This window comes from Lepisosteus oculatus, chromosome 2 (assembly GCF_040954835.1).
Source record: "Lepisosteus oculatus isolate fLepOcu1 chromosome 2, fLepOcu1.hap2, whole genome shotgun sequence".
NCBI lineage: Eukaryota > Metazoa > Chordata > Actinopteri > Semionotiformes > Lepisosteidae > Lepisosteus > Lepisosteus oculatus.
The window spans coordinates 70,003,025-70,027,390 of record NC_090697.1 but is presented as its reverse complement, the minus strand read 5'-3'; the positions used below and the strand labels follow the sequence as shown (position 1 = coordinate 70,027,390).

Sequence of the window (24,366 nt, the reverse complement as noted above, 5' to 3'; positions counted from 1 at the left end):
TATACAGTATATCTCTGAAGGACATGGACATGTAGTACATTTATTTCAAAATCGATACTAACTCCATCACGAAACAAAATAGTCCGAATGATTTTATTTTCAAGGGGCCAGTCCACCTTACTGTACGCGTTCACTTGGGAAAGCTATTTTCTGTTTAACAGCATCACCTTTCACGTTTGAGTTCTGTTTTAGATGTCGTTACTTTATTATTTTGAGCCAGCCGTGTCCGATTTATATCTTTTAATTATTTCTATAGACTGTTCTAAAGACTATATTTGTTGTAGACTGTATTTCCCATTGCTCTTCAAGGGCTTGTTTTGGAAATAATTATTGTACTTTCGGGTTTCGTGTTTAGGAGTCCCCCCATAAGGCTGTTCTTTATAAGTTAATTTAACATCTTATTACAGTTCGACTCGAGCAGTTAGTTACTTAAATTAATTATATTTATGTGCTTTTAAGTGACTCTAACACAGCATCTGAATTGGAAAGCTGGAAAGCAGTTTTACAGTATACGTATTCAGAAGCGGCGTCTGTATAAAAGCGTAGTGAGATTGCATATACAGTATTATACTGTATCTGTACACAAACATACGTAAAAACATACAACTAAAAAGCACATAACTGAAATCTAAAACTCAGCTAGCTGAACAACGGCCGCGTATTTTACGGTGAGCTCATTAATAAATCAAACAAAAGGTCTGATTCTGGACCTGCTCTGTCAAAATGTCACTATTTTCCAAGAGAAAACCTTTAAACAATAATATATGAATTGATATCTGCTCCTATAAGGGGTACTGCAGGAGTCAAGGTGTAAATTCCATGGAACATACAGCAGCAGTAATTAAAAACTATCATTGAGGTGCAAAGGCCATTCTGAAAAAGCTCATCTGATTTCATGCCTAATAAGGTAAAGCAAAATAGATGCAGTATGATCCAGATTTGCATGTAGCATTCATTGCAAGTACATATCAATACCTGACTTATTAAATTAAATACAGTAGTAGTTTTTGCATAAGATCATTAGCTGCAAACCCCTTCGCTAAGCCCATTACCAGGGCTGGAGGCATAATCTCCATGAGTAATCAGGGCTGCCTAAAAAACAACAGATACTAATCCGGCATAAATGTTTACTTTCTAAGGAAAATCAGGATTTTAATTTTAAATCGCAAGGCTTTGGTATGCAGCTGCAGCTAATGTTTACCTAAAGTGTGCATCAGTCTTCCCTGGGCTTTCCAGTGGTGCTTCTCTCCTGCAACAGTTGGTCATTAATGGCACACACACTGCAAGCAAGCTGCCTTCATGGTCATTTGCAGCAGTATTCGGCCTTTTTAAATCTGTGTGGGTGCCCTTCAGAACATACAGGGGAGGTCAGATTCTCTTAAGCCTTTTGCTTTTACTTAAAATGTATTCCAGGGTTACAAATCGACGCCCAAAATGGCCCAATATTGCTTGCAGCGGCAAGTAAATCCGACAGGTGTGGAGAGCTCAGGGGCCCAGACCTTTTTCAATCAGGAATTCCGTGTTGCAGTTTGAAGTGGAAGAGCAAACAAGACCACCCCTGTATCCTGTCAAATGGGGGGAAATTTAGCTTCCTGCTGGAATAGCTGGAAATTTGCTTCCGGAGGAGGTCATAAGATCGGAGATAAAAATCTGTGACATTTATGTAGTGCGAGCCGCTGGCTTGCAACACCGCTGTAGGAGCGCTTTGTTTCGGCATTGGAGTGGGTTGCATTAACTCTGCGCCCGAGATTGCAAAAGAAAGTAAAAGCACTTCAAACAATATGAGGGCCGTGGAGCAGAACGTCGCTTCTTAATGAATTGAGAACTATTGATTGCGGGAAGAGGGCTGCCGCACAGGGCAGATCACGCAGCCAGTGTGAGGGTCTGGGTGTCCGTGCCCTTTTGTTCCATCTCTCTGTGTTCTCCTCTGCAGCGGGGTGGCTCTGTCCCGGGCGCACTTCGAGAAGCAGCCGCCCTCCAACCTGCGCAAGTCCAACTTCTTCCACTTTGTCCTGGCGCTGTACGACCGGCAGGGGCAGCCCGTGGAGGTGGAGAGGACGGCGTTCGTGGACTTCGTGGAGCACGACAAGGTCTTCTGTCTCTGTCCTCGCTGCTCGTTGGCGCCGGTCTGGGGCGGGGGGCTGGTGCCTCAGTGGCAGAGGCACTAGAAGGCTGTGTGGGACAGTGGCTAAGGGGACACGACCGGCAGGGAGGAAGTCTGGGCTTGAGGTTAGAGATGAGCGAGTGTCAGATTAGAGGGAGTGAGGCAGTAATAAGAGGAGAAGGGAGGCAGGAATTGGGGCGTTGCGGTGGCACTGTGGCTAAGTAAGGATCTGTGCCTGTGGCTAGAAGGTTACAAGTTGGGATATGCAAAAAGACAAATTCCTTATACAAGAAGTGATCTTATTCTTATTATATCTTATAACAGTAAAGCCGAGGGGCTTTAAAGTAGCGTAAGGCAGAGGAAAAGGATATAAAATTCAACAATCCAGTGTGTGAACATTCTCTGAGAGAGGTCTAGGGCACGTGGACCTTTCCAGCAGGGGACACGAATGAGCTTGATCATGCTGCAGGGTCACCCAGAGAGACTTGCTCTGCCAGACCGAACGTTACAGGACCGTTCCACTGCCAGGACTCCAGTGCAGGGCGCTCACACAACAACAGGCCACCTCCAGCTCCCTCACAGCCAGCCACAGCACGCAGGATTGCAAAGTGTTCATTTTCTGCTCGGTTGCCTGGCATCTGTTTAGGGGCAGCCCTTCGGTATGAATTTATATTGCATCTCTGGCCCCTGAGGAAATCCAAGCCCAGGCTTGCGGCGAGCTCCCCGGCCCTCTCTGGATGAAGCTATTTGGGCTCTCTGGTTCGAAAGCTCCTTGGAGGCCAGTAACAGCGAGCGAGATTGATGGAGTTGCTGAAGGAAGGGGGTGGGGGGTTTGTGCGGGGGCTGGTGGGAGTCGAAGGGGAAGGGGAGAGGAACGGGGTAAATATTTTTACGGTCAAGGTCAACTGCTACTTGCACTCTATCAGTGCTAAGGTTTTTTTTTTATGCTGAAGAACCCTTCAAGTGCTGAACAACAAAAGACGGGTCACACACCCATTCATAGGCACCAGAATTCACACTTAATTGAAGTGAGCAAAGCTACCTTGATGTTGTGCTCTAGCTTTTGAAAAACACAGAAGGAATAGCATTGCAACTCGGATCCTTAGTGCTGTCCTTGTGCAAGCAAGCTTTCCTGAATGCACCCTGCTGGTTTCTGGAGACCACCACCTCGGGCAGCGCTCCTGCACACTTGTGGTGTGCTCAGGCTGGAGATATTTTAGTGCCTATGCTTTATAATGCATTAAAAAAATTAGCGAGGTTGCAGGAGGCAGAGAGGGAGGGCCTCGGGTTATTTTTGATTTGAAGGACACCGTATAAAGATTGTGCGTGTGGAGATGCACGATTTAGATGTGGAAAGTAACACTATCTCTGATTCTGTTTAAAGGAACACAGTGGAGAGAAAACGAACAATGGAACACACTACAAACTCCAGCTCCTGTACAGCAATGGTGAGACTGCTGACCCCTGTCTGTTTGTCTGTCTGCTGCTTGCCTGTTCCAGTTGTGCGTCTGCTCAACTGTATGCAAACCACATATGTTAGACTCTTACTTTGACTTCTGCTTCATTGCTTTTTATTCTTGATTTGATATCGGAAAACATTTCAGTACTGCCATGACTATGGAATGTAATAATTTTCTAATGCTTCTGCAAAAACAAACAAACAAATAAACAAAAAATGCTGTGAGTGCGCTCTGCCCTTATTCACACGCTATATTTAAGATAAATCATTGCACATGCACAGAACTTGAAAGCCACCGCAGTTTTCCTATGGGCTCAATAAACTAATTGGATAAGAGCTTTTTTGTAGGCCACAGAGGGCCATCCTTTCCAATGTGAGCATATGAGAAAATACGCTTAATTTCATACTGTTGCACATGGAAGTGAGGCTTGAAGAATAATGGTCTTGTGAATTTTGAATTTATTTTGCTTTACGAAGGAAGTATTGTTTTTTACACACGTACTTGAATCTGAGAACTAATCTGAGCAGCCCACTGTTTGTTAGCCTCAAGCAATCCATTGTTGAAAACATGATTAACCAATATAAAGTAACTCTTCTACTGTCGGCCCTCTTGCAGCACGGCTTTGTAAAAGCCTTGAGATGGTTTTCAGTCTGAAAAGGCACAATTTCAAATAAAAAAAAAAATCCTCAGATGAAAAGTGATATTCTGTGTAGCCTAATGAATTGAATAATGCTAAGTCTGTAGTTACAAAACATATGACTGGATGCAAGTAGTCTTCTGTTCCCTGGAGTCTCTGAAGACTTGTTTTTAACTACCTCTGGGAGTGAGATGAAAGCAAACTGAGAAGACAGCCCTTCCCCCCTCACATTCAAGCCTCCAAAGCTCAAAGTGAAACCAAAGTGCTTTGTATTGACACTCTAATGCTCCTAGCGCTTTAAATGTTATTGAGCAGCAGCAGTACGATGTCTTAGGTACTCTAAAAAACACTTTGAATACTGGTGATCGGGCATTGTATCATTCCCTGATGGGGATTCGTTCAAGTGCGATCCTTTAAAAACACTGTGTCATTTTCATCTCGGGAACTGCTCCAGCCGTGCAGGTAGATGCTGGCGTGTAGCAAGCACATCTGCACACGCCTTGCTTCACATGTTCCGACAGTCGACACAGGTAGTACCCACTTGTAGCGAGGGGGCAGAGGCCAGCAAGTGAACCCAGATAGACTTTAAAGTTGCCAAAGCCAACCCAGAGTCTGCAAACCAACAGCCTGGTCAGTATTTTCAGGCACGCAAAGGCCTTAATGAGAACAATAAGGATTTTGACCAATGGGTCAATTGGTTCCATTTGGTAAAGTAGTATGAGAACAGCAGGGCTGTCATAGACTGTGAGGGCCAGAGCTGGCTGCTGTTGGGTGTTATAATTGACGGCACTCTAATCCACTGTCCTGTGGGCTTTTTTGTGTCCCTAGGTGTGCGAACAGAGCAGGACCTGTATGCACGGCTCATTGACTCGGTCACCAAACAGGTGAGGGAACTCCACCACTGTCATGTCCAAGACACATGTCTTCAGGGTTGCTGCCTATAGTGCATAGTACTTGTCCAACAAGGAGTTTGCCAAGCTTTCAGCTTTGCTGGTGTCCATAACATGGTTTGCTGGTTTGTTCCACACTCCCAGAAAGCTTTGTGTGAGCGGACGGACTCAGTCCTGAATGGAGCTGCCTGGAAAGGACCTTGGGATGCAACACAAGATCATTGATGTCCATAACATTATTTTTTCTGAAGACCTTTAGGTGTCTCATAGTAAGGAGGCTTAGGAAAAAGCAAAGTACACGTCAGAGTGCAAACCCTGAATAAAGACATTGACATAGAAAAGGGAAGGAGCTCTGTACTGAATGAACTGTGCCTGCTGAGGCTTTCACTGGGTCCCAGACATTTTGCCACAGCACACCCAGATGAGCCCACGTTTGTACATGGATGTGGGTGCTGATCGAAGACTAGGTTAGCGATGAGCAAAAACTATTCAGGTCACCTCCCCCGTCAGCAGCATAGTGACCCAAGAGATCTCATCATCAAATCAGCCATCTGCGATTTTTGAAAGCCTCTTAGAAATAATACATCTTCCTATCAATGTTCTTCTGGGTTGCACTGGAGATGATGCAGGTTCCCCTGGCTGTTTAACAGCTGTCCTCCACACAGACATGATGAGATTTCTAGGCTTTGCATTCGAAACCAGGCTTGACGTAACTTCGTTTTGAAAGATGTTCCTCTTGTGGGAATTAGAAAAACAAGATAAAAAAACAAAAATAAAGGAAGAAAGACTGTACATTTCCTAAGTAATTATTTATTTTGCTCGAATGAATGCCCTGGTTTCTTTTTTTAAATATAAGCACAAAAGGAGTTTAGATCAACGAACACTGGTTTTCCGGTGTATACGTCGTTAATTCAATCATTTGACTTACACCCTTCAAAGTGCCCCACTTTGTCTTGTTTGAAAAAAAAAGGAGCTCATGGAAAAGATGGTAGGGCTGAAAAAAAGCTGCTTATCTTAAGTAAATTGATATTTGTGTAGACTGAGCTGGCCAGTGCAAGCTATCCGTGAAGAAAAATAGATCAAATGGGATATTACGTTAGTTAATTCATGATCCATTTAATCAGCATCAACAATAAATGCTTAAAAAGAGGGCTATGTATTTCCATTTTTAATAGCTAATCAATTTCCGTACCACAAGGTGGGAAATTTATATTAAAAGCTGCAGTTGATCCCTTGGGCAAATTTGCTATATTCTTTTTCTGCAGCTATTCCTTTTTCTTACCGTACATTACCATATCTTTTTCTCTTATACCATGCTTTTACGATGATATAACGTTGGTCCATTTATCTGCACTCTGCTTTTACCATGGTACACTGTAGTGAACGTATACAAAAAGCTCTTTGTACTGAAGGCCTAAAATATCCCAGTTAATGCTGTTAATAATTCTGATAGATAGAAATGACAAAAGATCCTAACATATCTGTGTTTTGTTCCTTTAGCCGATTGCGTACGAGGGACAGAACAAAAACCCAGAGATGTGCAGAGTCCTGCTCACCCACGAGGTTATGTGCAGGTACGATATCTCCACTCCCAGCCTCTTTATCTGCATCTTCTCATTGACGCCACCTCAGCCTAAGAGCTAAACTAAAAATTGGTGGGAGCAAATAATCCCCATCTTGCCATCCCCATCCTATTGGCAGATGAGGAGTTGAAGTTCCAGTAGCAGGGCCATTAACCCTGGTGTCATGGCCAGACCCCCTTATTGAAATGTGATAGAATTTAAAATGGAGAATTCTTGTCTACACACAAGAATCTCCTTTTATAGCCCAAGAACATACTAGTTTTGGTCCTCTGTTGGCAATTCTAAAGGAGATTGAGGATGAAGGTAGTTTTTAACAGAAGTCTGTTACACACCCTATTCTCACCCACTTCTGCTTAAATATCGCGTCGCTTGCTGACTCACTTGCGCAGGTTTAGTTTTCGGACACCTCCCTCCTCCCCATCTGCGCCCATGGAGCAGCTCCCTGGTTCATCCTGCATAGAAGGGGTCAGGGGGTTCATGATTCCAGATGGGATCCTCAGAGAGGGAAGTCACCCTCTCTTCTCCCAGCATGGGCAGGGTTTGTCCAGACTACTGAACTGTCTTATTTTCATGTTGATGGGAAACACAGAATGTTTCTGTTATTTAGAAACTGTACAGTGGACTGGTGTGGATTTCTTGATCATTGTTCATGCCAATGTCTTGAAGAGATGCGCAAGCTGGGCATTTCTTTTAAATAATGTCATGTCCAACTTCAGATTTCCCTTGTTTTACGATGTCAGTATACTGCTATATGTATTTTGTGTAGCCTTGAACTCTTACGCAAAGTCAAGGACTGATCCAGACTTGAACTCAATTTTTGAGACTCACACCAACTGTGAGTTCATATCTGGTTTCTCCTGCTGTAAACTGTAGGCTTCTTCCTGTACTTCTGATTATATTTTATTAGGTCTATTCAAACCTTCCCTATGTACTGTACAAGGCTAGGGTGTAACAATGCCTGAACACGAGGTGTAAAACTTTCTTCAGCCTGTCATTTTGTGGGCTTCCTTCCAAGAATTCAGAAGATCTGGCATTCTGAAAGCTTGCTCAGTGTTACAGTGTTCAAAGAGCCCGGAACAAACAGCCGGTAGGGGCTCATGTTTTTCCCAAAAATAAGGAGAATGTCTTAACCTTGACAATAAAGGTTAAGCGGGCGTTTAAAAAAGAACGAGGAAAGAATATGCAAACTCAGAACTGCAATTCCAAATGAAAGAAGTCCCTCAAAATAAATTCCCATAAATCACAAGAAAAAAAAAACACTTTTTAACTCTAAGCCACCAAGCACTCGCACTCCCTGTTCCTACTACGTTACGCTGAAAAACAGGGGAAGAGGGCCAAGAAGAAAATAAAGCTCATGTCTTATTTATAGTCGGCTCTCTGATAATGAAGCCGTGCTGGAATAAAGGGGCTGCTGTCAGTGGCCATGCTGGGACACAGTGTCTCGGTCGGCTACTCGGGGTTAGAAGCCATTGTGCTCCCAGCAGATGCCCGTGCTGACTCACAGCTGGCTAATAACGGCCTGCAGAGGGAGAGGGCAAGCCTCACAGCTGGGAACTGAGCCACCGGGCTGGGAGGGTGGGAGTATCGGGCCAGGCAAGCTGGGCTGTCAGTCGGGGAGGCTGGGTGGGAGGGGGTTGTAGGTGGCAGATGGCGTGGATTGAGGTACTTTTGTTATGCAGCAATGAGGAGGTGTCTCTCTCGACTGACACAAAGCCAAGCTGGCCGGGGAGGGGACCTGTGTGTGTATGTACGTGTGTGTTTGTGTGTGCAGTGGGTGTGTTGGGGGGCTATGTGTGTTTTAGAGGAGGAGGGTGCGGCTGCAGCAGGGGGGGAGGGGGGGTGGGCTGTATTTGATTTCAAAATCAGTGACAGATTGCTGGGGTGCCAGATTACTTTCTGTTGCTTTTGTTTCGTTCTTGGGGAGTCACGCTCTTTTCTGTATGAGTGCGTCGCCTCTGCTTCACATATTTAAAAGAAAGAGAGCTTGGCTTTCGTTAAAGGAACTGACGAAAGTGTGGCTGGATCACGGCTTGTAGGGATAGGATCCATTTTTATTGCTGTTACCTGCTTAGCATATGCCCTTATCCTTATCCATGCCTGCAAAGTTGACATGCCGAAAAAGCAGATTAAATGAGTAAAATGACAACATTGCTAGCACAGGAAAAGGTGTGAGACTCAAACACCATGGAAATCTAAAATACTCAAAGGGATATTAAAGTAAGCACCTATCTGGTACATTTACAGAGATTAAGTGCAATTTAGAAACTTCATCATCAGCTTGACAATTAAAAACAAAGCACAATACAGTGTAGGAGCTACAGAAGGGTGTATCTGAGAGGTTTAGAACAGACAAGTCCTGAGCCTGTTGCAGAAAGGAGGTCTGGGACTGAGCAGTGCCACTCCTGTGGGTGGTTCATGTTACTATGATCGCTGTTTCAGGCTTCGATATGCTTTCACGGCGGTCTACTCTGGGGGTGACTACTGACAGAGATGCTGTTAGAACGTGGGTGAGGGGTGCATGGGGATACTTCATTTTAATCTGGAGGTGTCTGCTGAGTTAGAAAGTGGTGTCTGGGGCGTGGGGGCTCTCTGGTCTAATCTGGAGGTGCCGGCTGACAGAGACGGCTTTGGAAAATGGGTGCCTGGGGTGCTTGGTCTTGATCTCAGGGTACCTACTGACAGAGGTGGCTTTGGAACGTGGGTGTGTGGGGTGCGTAGGGGTGCTTGGTCTTGATCTCGGGGTACCTACTGACAGAGGTGGCTGTGGAATGTGGGTGTGTGGGGTGCGTGGGGGTGCTTGGTCTTGATCTCGGGGTACCTACTGACAGAGATGGCCGTGGAACGTGGGGGTGCTCTGGTCCTGATCTGACGAGCTGTGCCTGTGTTGTGTCTGCAGCCGCTGCTGTGAAAAGAAGAGCTGTGGAAATCGCAACGAGACGCCCTCTGACCCCGTGATCATTGACAGGTAGGAGAAACTGGGGTCCCCCTCTTTTTCGGGGAACGCCGCGTCCCCTTGACAGCGTGTCTGTTGCGGGTCACTTTGGGAAAAGGCCACATCGGGGGTCCTTCTTCCTGTCTTTTCCTACTGTAGCTTGTCAGCTTCGTTGGCAGCTTCCGAGAGCCGTCTCACAGATGCTGTGTCTGTAGATATGGACTTTTAAAAATCAAAACCTCTTTAGACCAGTTTCAAACTTCTACGCAATTTCAGCACTGCAGAAACAAAAATGTGTATTTAGCATCTCATTTCAGCTCTAGTGAGTTTTTCCAGTGTAATGGCTTAAATGTTTATTTTCTTCTTACTGTGCAAAACTGGGCTTCCCTGACCCATCCCGTATTGTCATCTGGGAAGATGACTGTGTGGTTTTTATTCACACAACTAATTCTTTCCCACGGTGCAGTGTTTCACAACCTACACAACACATTGGAGAAGGGGTTGTTTGCTGAGGGACACGGGTGTCCTTGTCATCTGCCAGGGACAGACAATGGTAACATCCTGTTGCACGATTTGTAAAGAGCCTCTGACCAGAATTCTGTTCAGAATTTAATTCTGTTGACGGTGTTACCACAAGCTAGAGACCCGAACTGCAAGGCTATTTTGACTTTTGTTTCAGGGCTAGTGTAATTTGATCGAACCTATCTTCCGAACGCAAAGCAAATCCCACCATGTATAGCAACAAGAACCTGAGTGAAACGGATTATGACAAAAAACGTTTCAGCTTCAGTCTTCCTTGTGACACTGGGAAGGTCGAAGGCAAAACTTTTGTCGTTTCCCAGCTTCGCTGTTTTCTTTAGTCTTAACAAAAGACAAACGGGAAGCATAAACAGCATTAGGCTGACACTGTTTTTATGTGGAAGCTCCTTTTGCTTTCCACAGACACACGACTACTGCGTTCTGGCCTTTTTTTATCGCAAACGTTGAAAAAACAGCAACTGCTCCCAGCCCCAAAAGAAGTTCTTTATTCCACTCCAAGCACTACCCAAGAATCAGACATAATCCGCTAATTAACAAAGGCTTAAATAAAATCTCCGAGCAAGACACAAGCTTAGGAAAAGGGACCTGTTGGAAGAGGGAACATGGCTTGGGTATTAGCTTCTGGCAGCTCGTCTACTGGGAGCGCTCTGCGGATCAGACTCTGACCAGACTACCTTCTTAGAGGTGTCTTGTACCACTGCACCTTGGCTCTTAGGAAGAAGAAGAGGGTATTTAAAATACACTTTCCCCCAGCGTGGGTCAACGCTGATGGTAAGTGGCAGCAGCGCACTAATAGAGCTGGGAATGAACTCGGTCCCACATTAATTTATTGTGCCTTTAGCGGTGCCTCTGTAATGTGCTGTGGAAGTGGGTGGGTGGGAGAGCTGGAGTGTGGCTGGCTGGCTGTGTAATAAGGGCCTGCAAATCACTGGCCGGTTTATTGGCCATAAAGGCAGTGGGCCTGGGGACTGGGGTGGGTTATCAGGGCGGGGGAGTGTGTGTGTGTGTGCGTGTGCGTGTGGGTGTGTGGGGGGGATGGCCTGCAGCTATACATAGTCAGGAGCCAGCCGGCTGTGTAAAACAGAAGAGAGGGTCCTGACACCTACAGGCGTATTTATCAAAGCTCCACACATGTATTCATAAGGACACCCCACTTGGCCTCGTTGTGCATGCTGTCTGGAAATCTGCAAAACTACCCACAAAACTGCAGAGCCTTTTCATGCATCTAGTTACCCTGTTGTGGTAATAAGATTTTACACACCGAAGACCTCGACAGGGCAAATTGTTCTTGGTCGGCACGCGCTGATGACAGTTTGCGTGCTCTTCTCAAGCAATTGAATCTGAATTATCTTCTTCACGGGACACTTCTTATGCCCGAATATCATTGAAGCAGAAAAAAACCTGATTGAAACCAGTGTGACAGAGTTTTTTTTTTGTAAATATACAGCCCAAGTACATTGTTTTATTCATTAAATCAATTTCAGAGAAAAAATACAACTTTTACATTATTTACTTTCCAAATTTCTTACTTACATTTAACGACTTGTTACATTTTCCTGGAGCTGTGTGAAGAGTTCTGTCTCCTGTATCAGACTGATATGAGACATCGATCGTTTTATCATTTTACCTCACTTTCTTTTCAGCTACTGTTTGAATTTTGTATTTCCTGTGATAGGTGTGGTATTCAATGAAAGAAAATTTGTTTAGCTCTTTGGAGAGAAAAAAAAACTCTTCGAAGGCTCCCAAGTTTTGTGTTAACTGAAGTTAAGCACACCACTGACAGTACAGTTGACAAGAAAAACATGTCTCGTTTGATATGATGTTGTCATGACAATTGCATTTCCCTCTCTCGAAGACCGTCTCTCTCTCTTTCCCTCCATCTCTCCCTTCTCTGTTCGAGCTGGCTGCTTTGTTGACAGTACGTCTCTAAGGATCGCTCAAGATAGTTTTCTTTTAACGGAAAAAAAAGATGAAAAAAAAAGAAAAGGCTGTTGTCTTTTGAGTTTCCCAGAATTCCTTTGCACAGATGTTTTTCTCATTTTTGGAATAACTTTCCCAATAACCCCCCTTTCCCTCCCCCCTCCCCAAAAACCCAAAGAAAAAAACATTTATAAGTAACCTGGGGGTTTTATAGTTTTATATATCTTTACATTTTAAATTGAAGTATGTCTTTTTCTTGGGTGGCTAATAAGCTTCTCTATGTATTGTAGATGAACTGTTTTGTGCATATTGCTGCTTAGAGATAGATCTGAGGGCTTGGACAGTGTCCTCAAACTGGAGAGGAAAACGGCTGGAAAATGTGTAGATTCCACTCCTTGTGGATGCTGTAATTTTGGCAAGGTTGAAAGGTTTCACCTAATGGTTCTCACCTGGAAACAGTGGCCTGCGCTGTGCGGCTGTTAATGCTTTATTTAATTCGACGCGTTTGCAAAGATTTGAAGTGATTAAGCGCTGAGCAGGCTGCTGATTCCGGTCAGGACACACATGTCCGTTTTGTCCGGGCCTTGTTCTAGTACCTTTTCGCTCTCCTTGTGTGTGTGCGTGCGTGCGTGCGTGCGTGTGTGTGTGTGTGAGTGAAAGTCAGAACTCGTCGCTGACTTCTGCTCGCATGTGGTTTTGTGTTTCTGCAAAAGGGATGAGCTGTTGCTTGAATTGGCCTTGCTGGACTGACAGTATTTTTGCTGGTGTTTGTGCCTTGAGGGCTCTTCCTCTCTGTTTTGCAGGGCCGGGGATGGGGGCCGGGGGGTGGGAGTTAGTAAGACCGTGTGTGTGTGTGTGTGTGTGTGTGTGTGTGTGTGTGTGTGTGTGTGTGTGTGTGTGTGTGTGTGTGTGTGTGCAGGAGAGGAGATGGGGGGCGGGTGTGTATGGTTTTGGGTGTGCGTGTGTGTATCTGTGTGTATGACCCCTAGCTTGACCTTTCCCTCATCGCTCCTTGCAGCCTAAATTATTCATGTTATTGAAGCCGAGCTGCTGAGGCCATTTGTTTCCCTGGCTGTAGTAATCAGAAGCCTCATTTTGAGAAGCTTCAACACCTGTTCTCCAATTAACATTCAGCAAGCTGGGGGCCTGTCCTCCCTCCGAACCCATCTGATATCGAAGTAATTAGGCAGGGTTATTAAAACACATTAGAAACACTGGGGGTACAATTCCCCAGCCTTCTTTTAATCTCCTTCCCATATTGCAAAGCTAACCCCCTCAGCCTCTGACCCACCCCCTCCACTGCTTCGTCTCCTTCCCTTTCTCCGGCGCCGCTCCGAATACTCTATCTTACCCTAATCCCAGATTCATTCAGAAAGACCGATAATCTTTAACAAGGGAAAGTCTTGGACACCAGCGCCAGGAGCAGAGGGCTTTCTGCTGGCTTGGCTTTGAATGACAGAATCTGCCGTTGCTCTTTTTTCTCTTCTTGCGAGCAAGAATAACGCTTACGGGGGCCAATGTGCTCGGGCTCTTGGGACCCCCTGACCTGCTGACTTGCTCCAGCCCGTCCGGAGAAATTTCTCTGCAGCCCGTTTGGGTTTTTTAAGGTCCTCTGACTGTGCATAATTACAAGCCCAACAGGACGATAGCACTGCACAGACATGGAAAGAGAGATGGTCAGTACGATAATCAATAATTCCTAGATTTTCACCCTGGATCCCGAAGTGTCCTGCTTATAGGGGGGACCCACTGCATTCAGCACTGTGCCTGAGTGATGCCGTCAGCTGAAAGAGTCACACTCTATTTTAAACACATCAGTACGGCTAGCTACTGCGTCTCCAAGGCAATGATTATGTTGAATCTATGGCCCATCTGGGTGCTGGTCAGGTAGGGCTGCTAGGCTTTAGAAAATGGTCCTATTTCTAGTGTGAGAAACCACATCAGGTCTCTAACCCACTGAAGGGTTCCTGGCTGTTAGGATCTATTCTGAACACTGAAATCACCAATACATTTTTTATGTGCTATTGGGAGTTTTGTGGCTTCTTCACCATTTTTCGTTAGAGTCCACATTGTAGGTGGATTGTGTGGTGTGGAGGGGAGTGGCTCTTGATTTTTATCTAGAAGTTTGTGGGTTCACATCTCCAGTGGAACGCAGCTGTTAAATCCTTCATTTATTAGACCGCCACTGCTATCCAATGCAAATTGCTTTTGAATTAATTTATGCGGCCGGGGTATTTTCTCTTGCCCACAAGGGGGCGCCTCTCCCACAACATCCAGTTACAAAGTCCCTAAACTGCTGCCTGTCCTGAACTGCTGCCTGCTGCCTGCAAAGCACCTCTTCTGGAAAACCCCAGAAAATGGAATAACCACTGAATTTGAAAAATGTCGCTGTTAAAGCTGGTTCCAGTGCATGGCAGAACATTTCTTCAGGTTTGTTAAGGGGTTTTTACTAAGTACACGCTACATTGCAACCAGCCTTGACTTGATATGAACACATCCTTGCAGAATTAAGAAGGTACACTGGAACTAATGAAAGTACGTAAGTACTGTATTTTTAAAATATATTACATATTTGTATATAATATATATCTGTACAAAACTTATCAACAGTACAGTACTTTCTGCCCTAAAGTGAGCTGCTGACACTTTTCCAGTGTAATGGCTTCTCTCTGTACTTCATTCTTTTAGGGTTAATTTATCATACATTTTCATCACTCTTTCACCATGGTGCACCACAGTTCTCTGTGCTCTGGACATGACGTCTCAGTGCTTTGCGTCTTGCACTTTGTACCATGGTTTATGTGAGCACACCTCTACAGGAAGCCCAGGACCACTGAATTTCTTCATTGAACAAATTGTATTTGTAATCATTCAAGACGTATAAGTGATTTATCAGCACCACTAGCAAACAAGCAAGGATGGATCTCTGAAGGATCAGCATTTTTATGTACAATAATTAATGTTGTGTGTGTTTTGTGTGTGGAGAGAAGCATGGTGCACTGCCTAATCTGTTGTCGCTTGTGGGAGAATGCAGGGAGATAGTGAGGCCAGGAATTAAAACGATGACGCAATTGCGTTGGGGAGCCCTGAGTGCCAATTACCCATCTTGGATCAATATATGGACACAGTGAGAACGAAAGCCATCGAAAGAAAAAAAATCAATGCAATGTTCTATCTCCTTAATTGATCACGTTTGGCATTCCTGTCTTTTTAACAACCAGAAGTTCAGGGGATGGAGAACAATCAATGGAATTCACAATCCCATTGATTCAAGATCCTGGGCCATTTTCCTTTAAATTAACAACAATTACTTTGGGGTAACAATCCGAAGGAGGATTATTTTGGGATCTATCCTGTAATAAGTGGCTAGCATTAAAATATTGACCCTAAGGAAAAAAACATTCAACCTTCCTAAGAGACCACATTCATCCTGTATTTGAATACAATGTGGTGATCTAATTTGTGTTCTATTTTGGGTTGTCTGCTTTTTTAATCCTGTATCTCCTCCAGATTTAATTGATCCAATCCACACCATGGAGTTCAATATGCATTGTAATGCCAGTCTACCCATAATTTTCTGTGAGACTTTAAAAATAAAATGGCTTCTACTGGTTAATGTGCATATATTATTACATCTTATTGTTTTTACACATCCTATTATTTAGTGCAGCTTATTTTGGCAAGCAATTTTCAAAGGCATTTGTAAGGAAAAGCCTACTTACTGTACCTACAGTACCTGCCTGAGTGTGCAGCTGCAAATAGTTCTCTACCAGCAAATAATTCCCTTAGAAAGGTTACAAAGGAGAAGAAGCCATCTGGCCCTTCTAATTGTGGACCAAGCTAATTGATTCTTGGATGTCATCCAGCTGCTTCTTGAATGTTTGTTTTCAACAAAATGACTGGGTAGTTTGTTCCATACTCCCACTGCCCTTTGCGTAAAGAAATGGCTACTGTTCCCAGATTTAAATGGAGTCCTCTGGAGGTTCCACTTGTGTCCTCTGTATTGTGTGTCTCTGTTCGTTGTGAAGTCCTCTAGGCTGGGTTTGTCAAAGACCTCTACTCTTCTCGAGATTAAAAACGTTCCGTTCCGTCACCCTGTCAGTGTTGGAACATTCCATTAAGCCCTTCAGAATTGAACTGGTTGCTCTTCTGTGGACCAATTACAGAGCTGCAAATTATTTTCTATAATATAGTGACCAAATTTGTACACAGTATTCTACTACACCAATGGTATGTTGGCAATGCTTTGCTTCCTTAAGAAAAAGAGTCCTCCTGTAATTTAATGGAGAAGAACATTGTTTTCCCCTCCCCAAAGCCCCCTGGGGAGATTAGCCTAGAAAAATCTGCAAAACTGCACAAGAACGCTCCGCGAAAATCTCCAAACTGTAAGATTTTTTTGGGGGTGGGAGGGTGTCAAAGTTCACATTCTTTCCTTTCCCAAAAGTATACTCAGTAGCAATCTTAAACCTTATTACATCATTATCGTGTATGTTCTTGTTGACATAAAGATTGTGCCTGAATATTTGAAGACTGGTCTGGGTCTGATATCCGAATGGGTTTTTCAGTGTTTCAGCTCAAGTCTTTTTTTTTCCCCCATTTGCTATCGCCGTATCTTTTTTCATCTTACAGTCCCGTTTTGGAATAATTAATTATTTATCAACTTGACTCATTGCTACAAACCTGCATGGAGCGAGGAGCACCGTGCACACTTCCCCCTGCTACATGAGCTGTGGGAGCCTTACACAGTGCACACAGCTGAGGCAGAGCCAGCTGGAGGAGTGGTGCACATCCTTCTGACTGCGTGATCCTTCTGGCTTTTGGGGGGCAGTTCTCGGAGAATGACCCCAGGGAAAACTGGCTGGTGGCGGCTGAGCATTTATAGGGTCATCCGTTTTTCATCCTTGGATGTCTGCCCTTCCTGTCATTCAGAAGAATTTACCAAGAAGTTGGATTGTTCTCCCACTCACTGGGATCATGAGCTGGGAATAAGTTGCCATGAGACGGCTTAGTTTCAATATACTGATGATGTGTTCCTACAACAATGAGATGAGATGAACCGCAGGGTGGTTAGATGAGGAGCCAGTGGTGGGAAACTGTGGAATTATGATTGAATGCTTTAAAATCAACCCCCCCCCCCCAAATTAAATTTGGCACAAACTACCAAGAGCTTGGAAAGTCCCATTGCTGGCTCAATCCCACCCAACAAACTCTCCCCTACCCAGGAGGCCCGGCACCAGATTGCAGTATATTACTGGTGGGGTAATAAGTGTTTTTGGGGGTGAATTAGGAGTGGCCCTCAATGAATTTCCCACAGGGTTGGGAGGCCCCCTCTTGTATTGTGTGATCCAGGTGGGGCACAGTACTCCTCTCTCATTGCGTGCATGCCAGGAGGTAGCTCCACTATCATTTCTGGAGGACAAATTATTTTCTATGGTTTTTGGATGTGAAACTGGGGAGGTAAGGAGCATCCCTTTCCCCTTAGTGTGATGCTACAATCCCAGTTACAGCCATCATAGCCCAGGCATAAGTGACTACAGGGCTTGATCTGCACTCTTGCAGGAAGTGCATGAGCATCATCAAAGCACTCCAAAGGGCCGGTTGGCTGTGTTGTTGATTTATTGTTGTGATTGTGACCCATATTTTCTCTAATTAGGCTTGTACTTAATTCTAAGAGCACATTGATCACCCAGTCCTTTTAGTAGTGCAGTCATACCTTAATTAAGGCAGGTTTGCATAATGAGCTGGGGTACCTCACCAGGTGGAGGGGAATGACAGTGAATATTGGAACACCCTCTTCAATGACCCAGGGAGCAGCTTTAACGGAGGTGCTGGGGTGGAGGGAGAGAGGTTAAAATAGTGGGCAGATGGGAAATGGGTGAGATTAGGGTTTGATCTTTTCCTGAACTTTGGTTTTCCGCTCAATTTGTCTGTAAAAGTTTACCATGATAACCTACTGTACCATGGTAGTTTAGCTTTCCTGTTCTTTAACCAGGTGAGCACAGTGGCACAGTGGTGATCCTTGCTGCCTTGCAGTGCTGGGGTCCCGTGTTAAATTCCTGGGGTGCTATATGCATGAAGTTTGTATGTTTGCATGGGTTTCCTTCAGATGCTCTGGTTTCCTCCAGGGAAATTGGTAGGTTAACTGGCTTCTGGGAAAACTGGCCCTGGTGTGTGTGAGTGCATCTGTCTGTGTGTGCCCTGTGATAGACTGGCTCCCTGTCTATGGTGTATCCTGCCTTCTGCCCTTTGCTTGCTGGGATAGGCTTGGATAAAGTATTGGATAAAGTGCAAATAGATGGACGTAATTTAACTACAGTTTCACTCTGCACCACGCCATTGTGCTTACCAAAAACACGATGTGAACAGAAAGAATGCTCATTTCACCATAGTATCTAGATTATAAAAATATCCGGTTAGGTCTAAAAAAAGTGCTACTCTGACACGTTCCTCTTCTAGGCAATCGAAACGGCATAAAAGAACAAATAAACAAGCAAACAGCGACGATCACTCTGTCTTTTCTTAGACCCCATCACTGGTCAAGATGCGCTCCTCAAGGTGAGGACCTGCAGGAAATTAATTGACAGGAAATGATCATAGTCTGTGATCCACAAATTAAGAGGGCTCGTTTTTCACCGTCAGGTGGGTCCACCTACCAGTTAATGCTGTGGCTCCTGAAGACATCTCAAAGACCTCTGACTTCTGAGAGGCATTAGATTACTACACCCAATTGAGCATTTTTGAGCAGGCAATCGCCCCATTTGTCTTGCCCACTAATAGGTTTCACCTTTGGTGGCCCAGAGCAGTGCTTAAGAGACATCTAAGGCTTAGTTTATAGGGTTAGATCTGCAGAACTGCACGTCTGAGCGAATTAGGAGGCAGTGCTAATAAACAGTCATTTATTTTTAAAGGGCACGTTATTGCATGGATCAATCACGATAAACAGTTATTCATGAATGAACGACTCTGCTGCTTAGATCCCTTTGCAACATAAAGATATTAATGCGGTGTACACCCTACACTTGACTTGTCTGTGTTACTTGCTGATCGATGCTCCTGGTGTGCTTTAATGATAGGGTTTATGTATCATAACTAAATGATTTGTGTTGTGTACACTCCTAATAAGGTAGACTGGAAGCACAATTAGCAAAGTATCAGTTTAAGCTCTTAAATGACTTGTAAGCAGTTGGCATTCAGAGAAATTTCCCTAGTTGGGCAAAAATAGCTGAAGATGAATAGTTTCCTGTTACCTTGAGGAAAAAGCAATGGACTGCATTTGCAATTTGCAAATTCCATTTTTTGTTGTTTGATTGTGGGCGGCATAGTAGAACAGTGTTGAGCATTGTTGCCTCACCATGCTGGTGTCCTGGGTTCAATTCCTGGAGATCTATCTTTATGGAGTTTGTATGTTCTCCAAGTGTCTGTGGGGGCTTCCGCCATGTGCCCCAGTATCTTCCCACAGTCCAAAGACATGCTGGTAGGTTAATTGGCTTCTGGGCAAATACTGGGCTTGGTGTGAGTGCATTTGTGTCTTTGTGTGCCCTGTGATAGACTTGAATCCTGTCTAGGGTGTATCTTACCTAGCGCCATTTACTTGCCAGGATAGGCTCTGGCTCCCCTGTGACCCTTAGGGGATTGGATAAAGCAGTTAGAGAATATGGATGTTGTTTTTTGGGGGGGCTCCCAGTTCCAGCTTTCTCACGTGTTTGAAAAAGACTGCAAGCACACGAGTGTCTCATGGCATCGATGATCAGCTAATTCTTCTGTCAAGCTGTTAAGCCCTGGAAGACAGAGCTCAACCTAGGCGATCTCTGCATGGCCTGTGAGGACAGCTAGTCCACTGGGATCACTGTGTTGTGATTAGGCTAATTAGCACACATTACCCCTTCCAAACCTTTGGGAATATAGCTTTGACATACTGGGCTCCAGGCAAAATCAGTGACCTATTCTCAAAGTGAAGATATCCAATAATCTCCCCTGTCGCAGTTTTATAAAGCACTTTTGAAACCTGGTGGAGGACCTTCTGGCCCTCAGCCTCCACTTCATGGCTCATTTGTTTTACCTTCCATAACAGGTCATGCTACAGTCCAGAGTGGTTTAACAGGAGATCATCCCAGATCGCAGCAACACAGATATGCTTAACACAAAACACCCCAGGAGCTATTGCAGGCAACGAGCCACTGGAGAGCAGCTAGATCAGCTGTTATCAATTATTAGTGATGGGTGCAGTATATTTAGAATGCACCTTGAAGTTGCTTGGCCATGAGGGCTTTTAACGCCTGAAGGTCAGGCACCAGTCTGACACTGAGAGGAAGGTCTCCATAGACTGGCGAGTGAGAAATTTCACAAGGTGGGGAGCACTGGCCTTTCAGAATCCGCAAATAAAACATGCTCATGCAGTGCTGCATATTATTACACTAGTAATAATGATTACAATAGTAATAATATCACGGATGGAAATCATGAGTGTGCATGTGTACAGAAGACGTTAGGAAAACAGGAGTCATTGCTGGTATAAGCAGCTAAACGAATTAAATGCATAAGAAACATCCAAGTCAAACAGGAATTAAAGACACTAGTGAAAATGATCAACTTTGCATGTTTTGGGTATGCTTTGATTTTGAATTCAAAGTAGTCTCGAATTGTCCTCCTAATTGGTGGACATCTTGAGAGGCCAGCCATACCGTAGACAGAGGGAAGACTGAGTGAGATTGTGCAGCTGTCCGTGATTGTACAGCTGCATGTGAAATGGAAGACACGGGGGTGTGCGTTTGGAATATTGGGGTTCACAGATCCACAAGGCAGCAAAAATAAAACCGCTTATGAGCACAACGCAAAGAGTGTGAACTTCTAACTTACTGTTCCCTTTTCAAAACAATAATTCCTGCAAGGTTTCAGTTCATTAAACGGATTACCTCCACATGATCACTAAATCCCAGTTCCTTCCTTTGATCTAACAGGGAACATTTGAGGAATCTCGGTGGATTTAATTTATTTTGTAGAGGGCTGCCTTTCTAGTTTGGTAATATGAACTGTTTGTTTTCTCTGCATGACCTGGAGAAGATGAGCGTGGGGTGAGTTTCAGGCGTCCATCGAAAACATCTTGGATTTCCTTAATAGTTTTACCCCCTGTCGGACTCCCTGCTGTCTGTTTGTTTATTTGTTTGTTTGTCAGGAATCTGGAAGGAATTCCTTGTGTTTTCCCAGGATGACACAATTGCTTTTTATCCCTTACTTTCTGGAGGGGAATTATATTTCTTCTCAGTAAGGAGTTGTGGTTTTAAAAAAAAAAACACATTGTCTTCTTACCGGTATTTTTAAGGCACTCCAGTATTTTTAATTTTAAATGTAAAATACTGGTAAAAAAGAAGGTTAAATTGATATTGAGCGGAATTATCCAGCACTTCGCTATTACATGCAGATTGAGCAGTTATTATCCATAAATAACTTAGAATGATCATTTTCACCTGTGAACGTTTTCACTGGTTCATTAATTTCGCTAAAAAATGAACAGTAACAATCGTTTTCACTAGTGTCTTGAATTTCTGTTTGGGTTGGATGTTTCTCATGCATTAAATTTAAAAATACTGGTAAAAAACAAGGTTAAATTGATTTTGAGCCGAGTTACTCAGCTTTTTGCTGTTGCATGCAGATTGTGCAGCAATTATACATAAATAACTTAGAAAAGACTGTGCTTATATTTACCCTAGAATCAACATCAAGATAACACTGTATCAGTTAACGATGCTTGTACTTACACAATCAGGACATCCTGCATTGTCTGAACTACATTGTTCCTGGTTGGTAGAATAGTGTAAATACCTGGAAGAATCATGCAGTAATAATATAATAATGTACAGATCTGTATATCATTAGGCTGGGGCAATGCTCTTCATTTTGCAATAGTGAAACGAATTAGCCCTGTATTAGTACTGTATATTGAATTGGCCTTCACCTTCCTGAGGATGAGCTTAGGTTGTTCAGGTTTATGAACTCAAACTCAGCTCAGTGTCACCTGCAGGTTAGCTCATCTGGTGGTAAGGGGGTCTGCTGTGGTGTTTAGTGACCCTCCTTTCCTTCTTGGGGGCTTCATTGCTGGGAGCACTTCGAAGATGCCTGGGAAGGAAGCCAGGAGAAAGGGGAAAAGAAGGGGCTACTTGGTGTTGGTGACTGTGAATCGTCTTGTGCTACACTTGCTGTCAAATTGTCTGGCTGTTTGGTGCCACACAGACAGCCTAGGAAACCGCTTGTCACCCAGATGATAGGAAGTTACTTTCACACCTGCTGGCCATGCTGGGTGGAAAGATGATTGCTATACCGGTTTCCAGTATGACCTAGTTAGAAACATCTCTGAGTCTCGTTGCAGACTCTTGGTGCTGTGGAAGGGTGTGACGTTTTACTGCTTCCCTTAAACGGTAGTGCAAAAACAAGCTGAAAAATTCAACACAGGGCTTTCTTGGCCCAAAAGTCCTCTTGAAGCCATAGCCAGACTCTCTCCAGGATCTGCTGAGCTGGTACCAGTCAAGCTAGAAGAAGGCTGGCTGACTGAATTGCTCCCAGGTTGATCTCTTGATGAATGGCGGAGCTGAAGGTGTTCCCAGCCCCTGTGTTAGTGGGTGTGAAGATTATTGATGAATTAGTTAAGCTGGGTAGCGTGGCTGCTGACAGTCTCTCAGCATGCCTGCTGGGCTCCAGACAGACTGCTCCTCTCCTCGCCTGCGGACATTTGCTGCAGATTAGCAACGGGCTGTAAATTACGACAGTGTGGGGTTTGATTTCAGAGGCCTGAGTGATTCCATTCCCATCTCTTAACACATCCCCCCCCTCCTACCGGATCCTAAATCACCGGGCAGAGATTCCTCGCTCTCCCACACCGCGCCCCACGCTGGGACTCCCCACAGCGCCTCCCCCTGGCTTTCTGTCTCCCCCTTACCCTTCTGTCCTTGCCTTTCTCTTTTCCTCCTCGTGTGCTTCCTCCTTCCTCAAGCCCTGCTTCCCCGTGTGCCTCTGTCAGGCCCCTCTCATTTCTGTCTTCCGCATCGCTGCAGAACTTTTTTCTTCCTGTTTATTTCACTCTCTCCCCTCCGCAGTGCTACAGTACTTCACTTTTCCCGAGTCCAATTCTTTCTCTCTCCACCTCACCGTCCCTCTCTAGCCTGCCCGCCATCTTTGTGCTTCTCTCTCTACCCTTGTTCTTGGTCTCTTCCCCTCTTTGCTCCTGTTCCTCCTTCCGTTCCAGCTCTTCCTTCTCCATTGTCGGAAGGAGCTGTACTTTCCCTGAGCCTCCTTCCTGCTGTCCCTCTCTCTGATCTCTCCTTCTCTAGTGCGGATAGTAAACAGCAGCTGTTGTTTGTCAGATTGTATCATTACTGGCTAATTAATGAGCCATCGTTTTCTGCGTTGTGTTACTACTTCTCTTTTGCCATTTTGGAGAGATTTGTTTCTTTTTGACTTTCATGCCTTAGCTTTTTGCGTGTAGCCTTTGTCTCCAGTTTATTCGCCTTATTCCTTCCTGGTGTGTTCTTACATTTGAAATTCGACATGACCTAGCAGTCTACATTATTTTGTCTGAGGTTAATCTTAACTTCCTTCTGTTCGTTTTCTCACCACGTCTTCCAGTCTGCAAGGTGGGATACATCCTGGATGGGACACCAGTCCAGTCCATTGTTAGGGCGCAGACAGACACAAATACACATACTCACATTAGGGGCTATTTTCCCAGATGCCAATTAACCTGCCGGTTTGTCTTTGGACGGTAGGAAGATACTGGAGCACCCACAGAAAACCCTCACAAACACAGGGAGAACACACAAACTCCACACAGACAGCATGTTGGGAGCTGAGCCCAGGTCCTCAGAGCTGCAATGCTAACGACTGCATTGTAAGATAAAAGGTAATTGTGCCTCTTCCTCTGTCTGCTGTAATGAGTGTGAGGTGAAAGACTCTAGTGACATGTTGGATTTAAGGGCTAAGCTCAGTCCTTCCTGGCTTGACTTTGTTGATGTCCTTAAGGACTTTGGATACTTGGATCAGGTCCTCTTTTAATCTTCTCTGTTCAAGACTATGAAGGCGGAGTTTATTCAGTCTGTCAGTGTAGGACATTTCCTTCAGTCCCAGAATGGCTGTTCTTCTTTGGACTGATTCCATAGGAGCAAAATCTTTTTTACAAAGTAGTGACCAAAACTGAACACGATATTCTAAATGGGGCCTTACTAATGTGTTATAGAATTTAAATACGCTTTTTATACATTCTGCATTCTCTGGGATATACAGATCATGATACTCCAATTTCACCCTTTCTGG

At 44.5% G+C, this 24,366-nt stretch overlaps 1 protein-coding gene across 2 annotated transcripts in view; it reads left to right on the top strand.

Moving 5' to 3' along the window:
* Nucleotides 1-24,366, top strand: part of ebf2 (EBF transcription factor 2) — a 60,137-nt gene that overhangs the window by 5,743 nt on the left and 30,028 nt on the right. For both annotated transcript variants that reach the window (XM_015343781.2, XM_006625330.3), the window contains exons 2-6: nt 1,934-2,090; nt 3,489-3,552; nt 5,030-5,085; nt 6,592-6,665; nt 9,571-9,639. In XM_015343781.2, the coding sequence (XP_015199267.1) occupies nt 1,934-2,090; nt 3,489-3,552; nt 5,030-5,085; nt 6,592-6,665; nt 9,571-9,639 (420 nt within the window). The remainder of the gene's footprint in view (nt 1-1,933; nt 2,091-3,488; nt 3,553-5,029; nt 5,086-6,591; nt 6,666-9,570; nt 9,640-24,366) is intronic.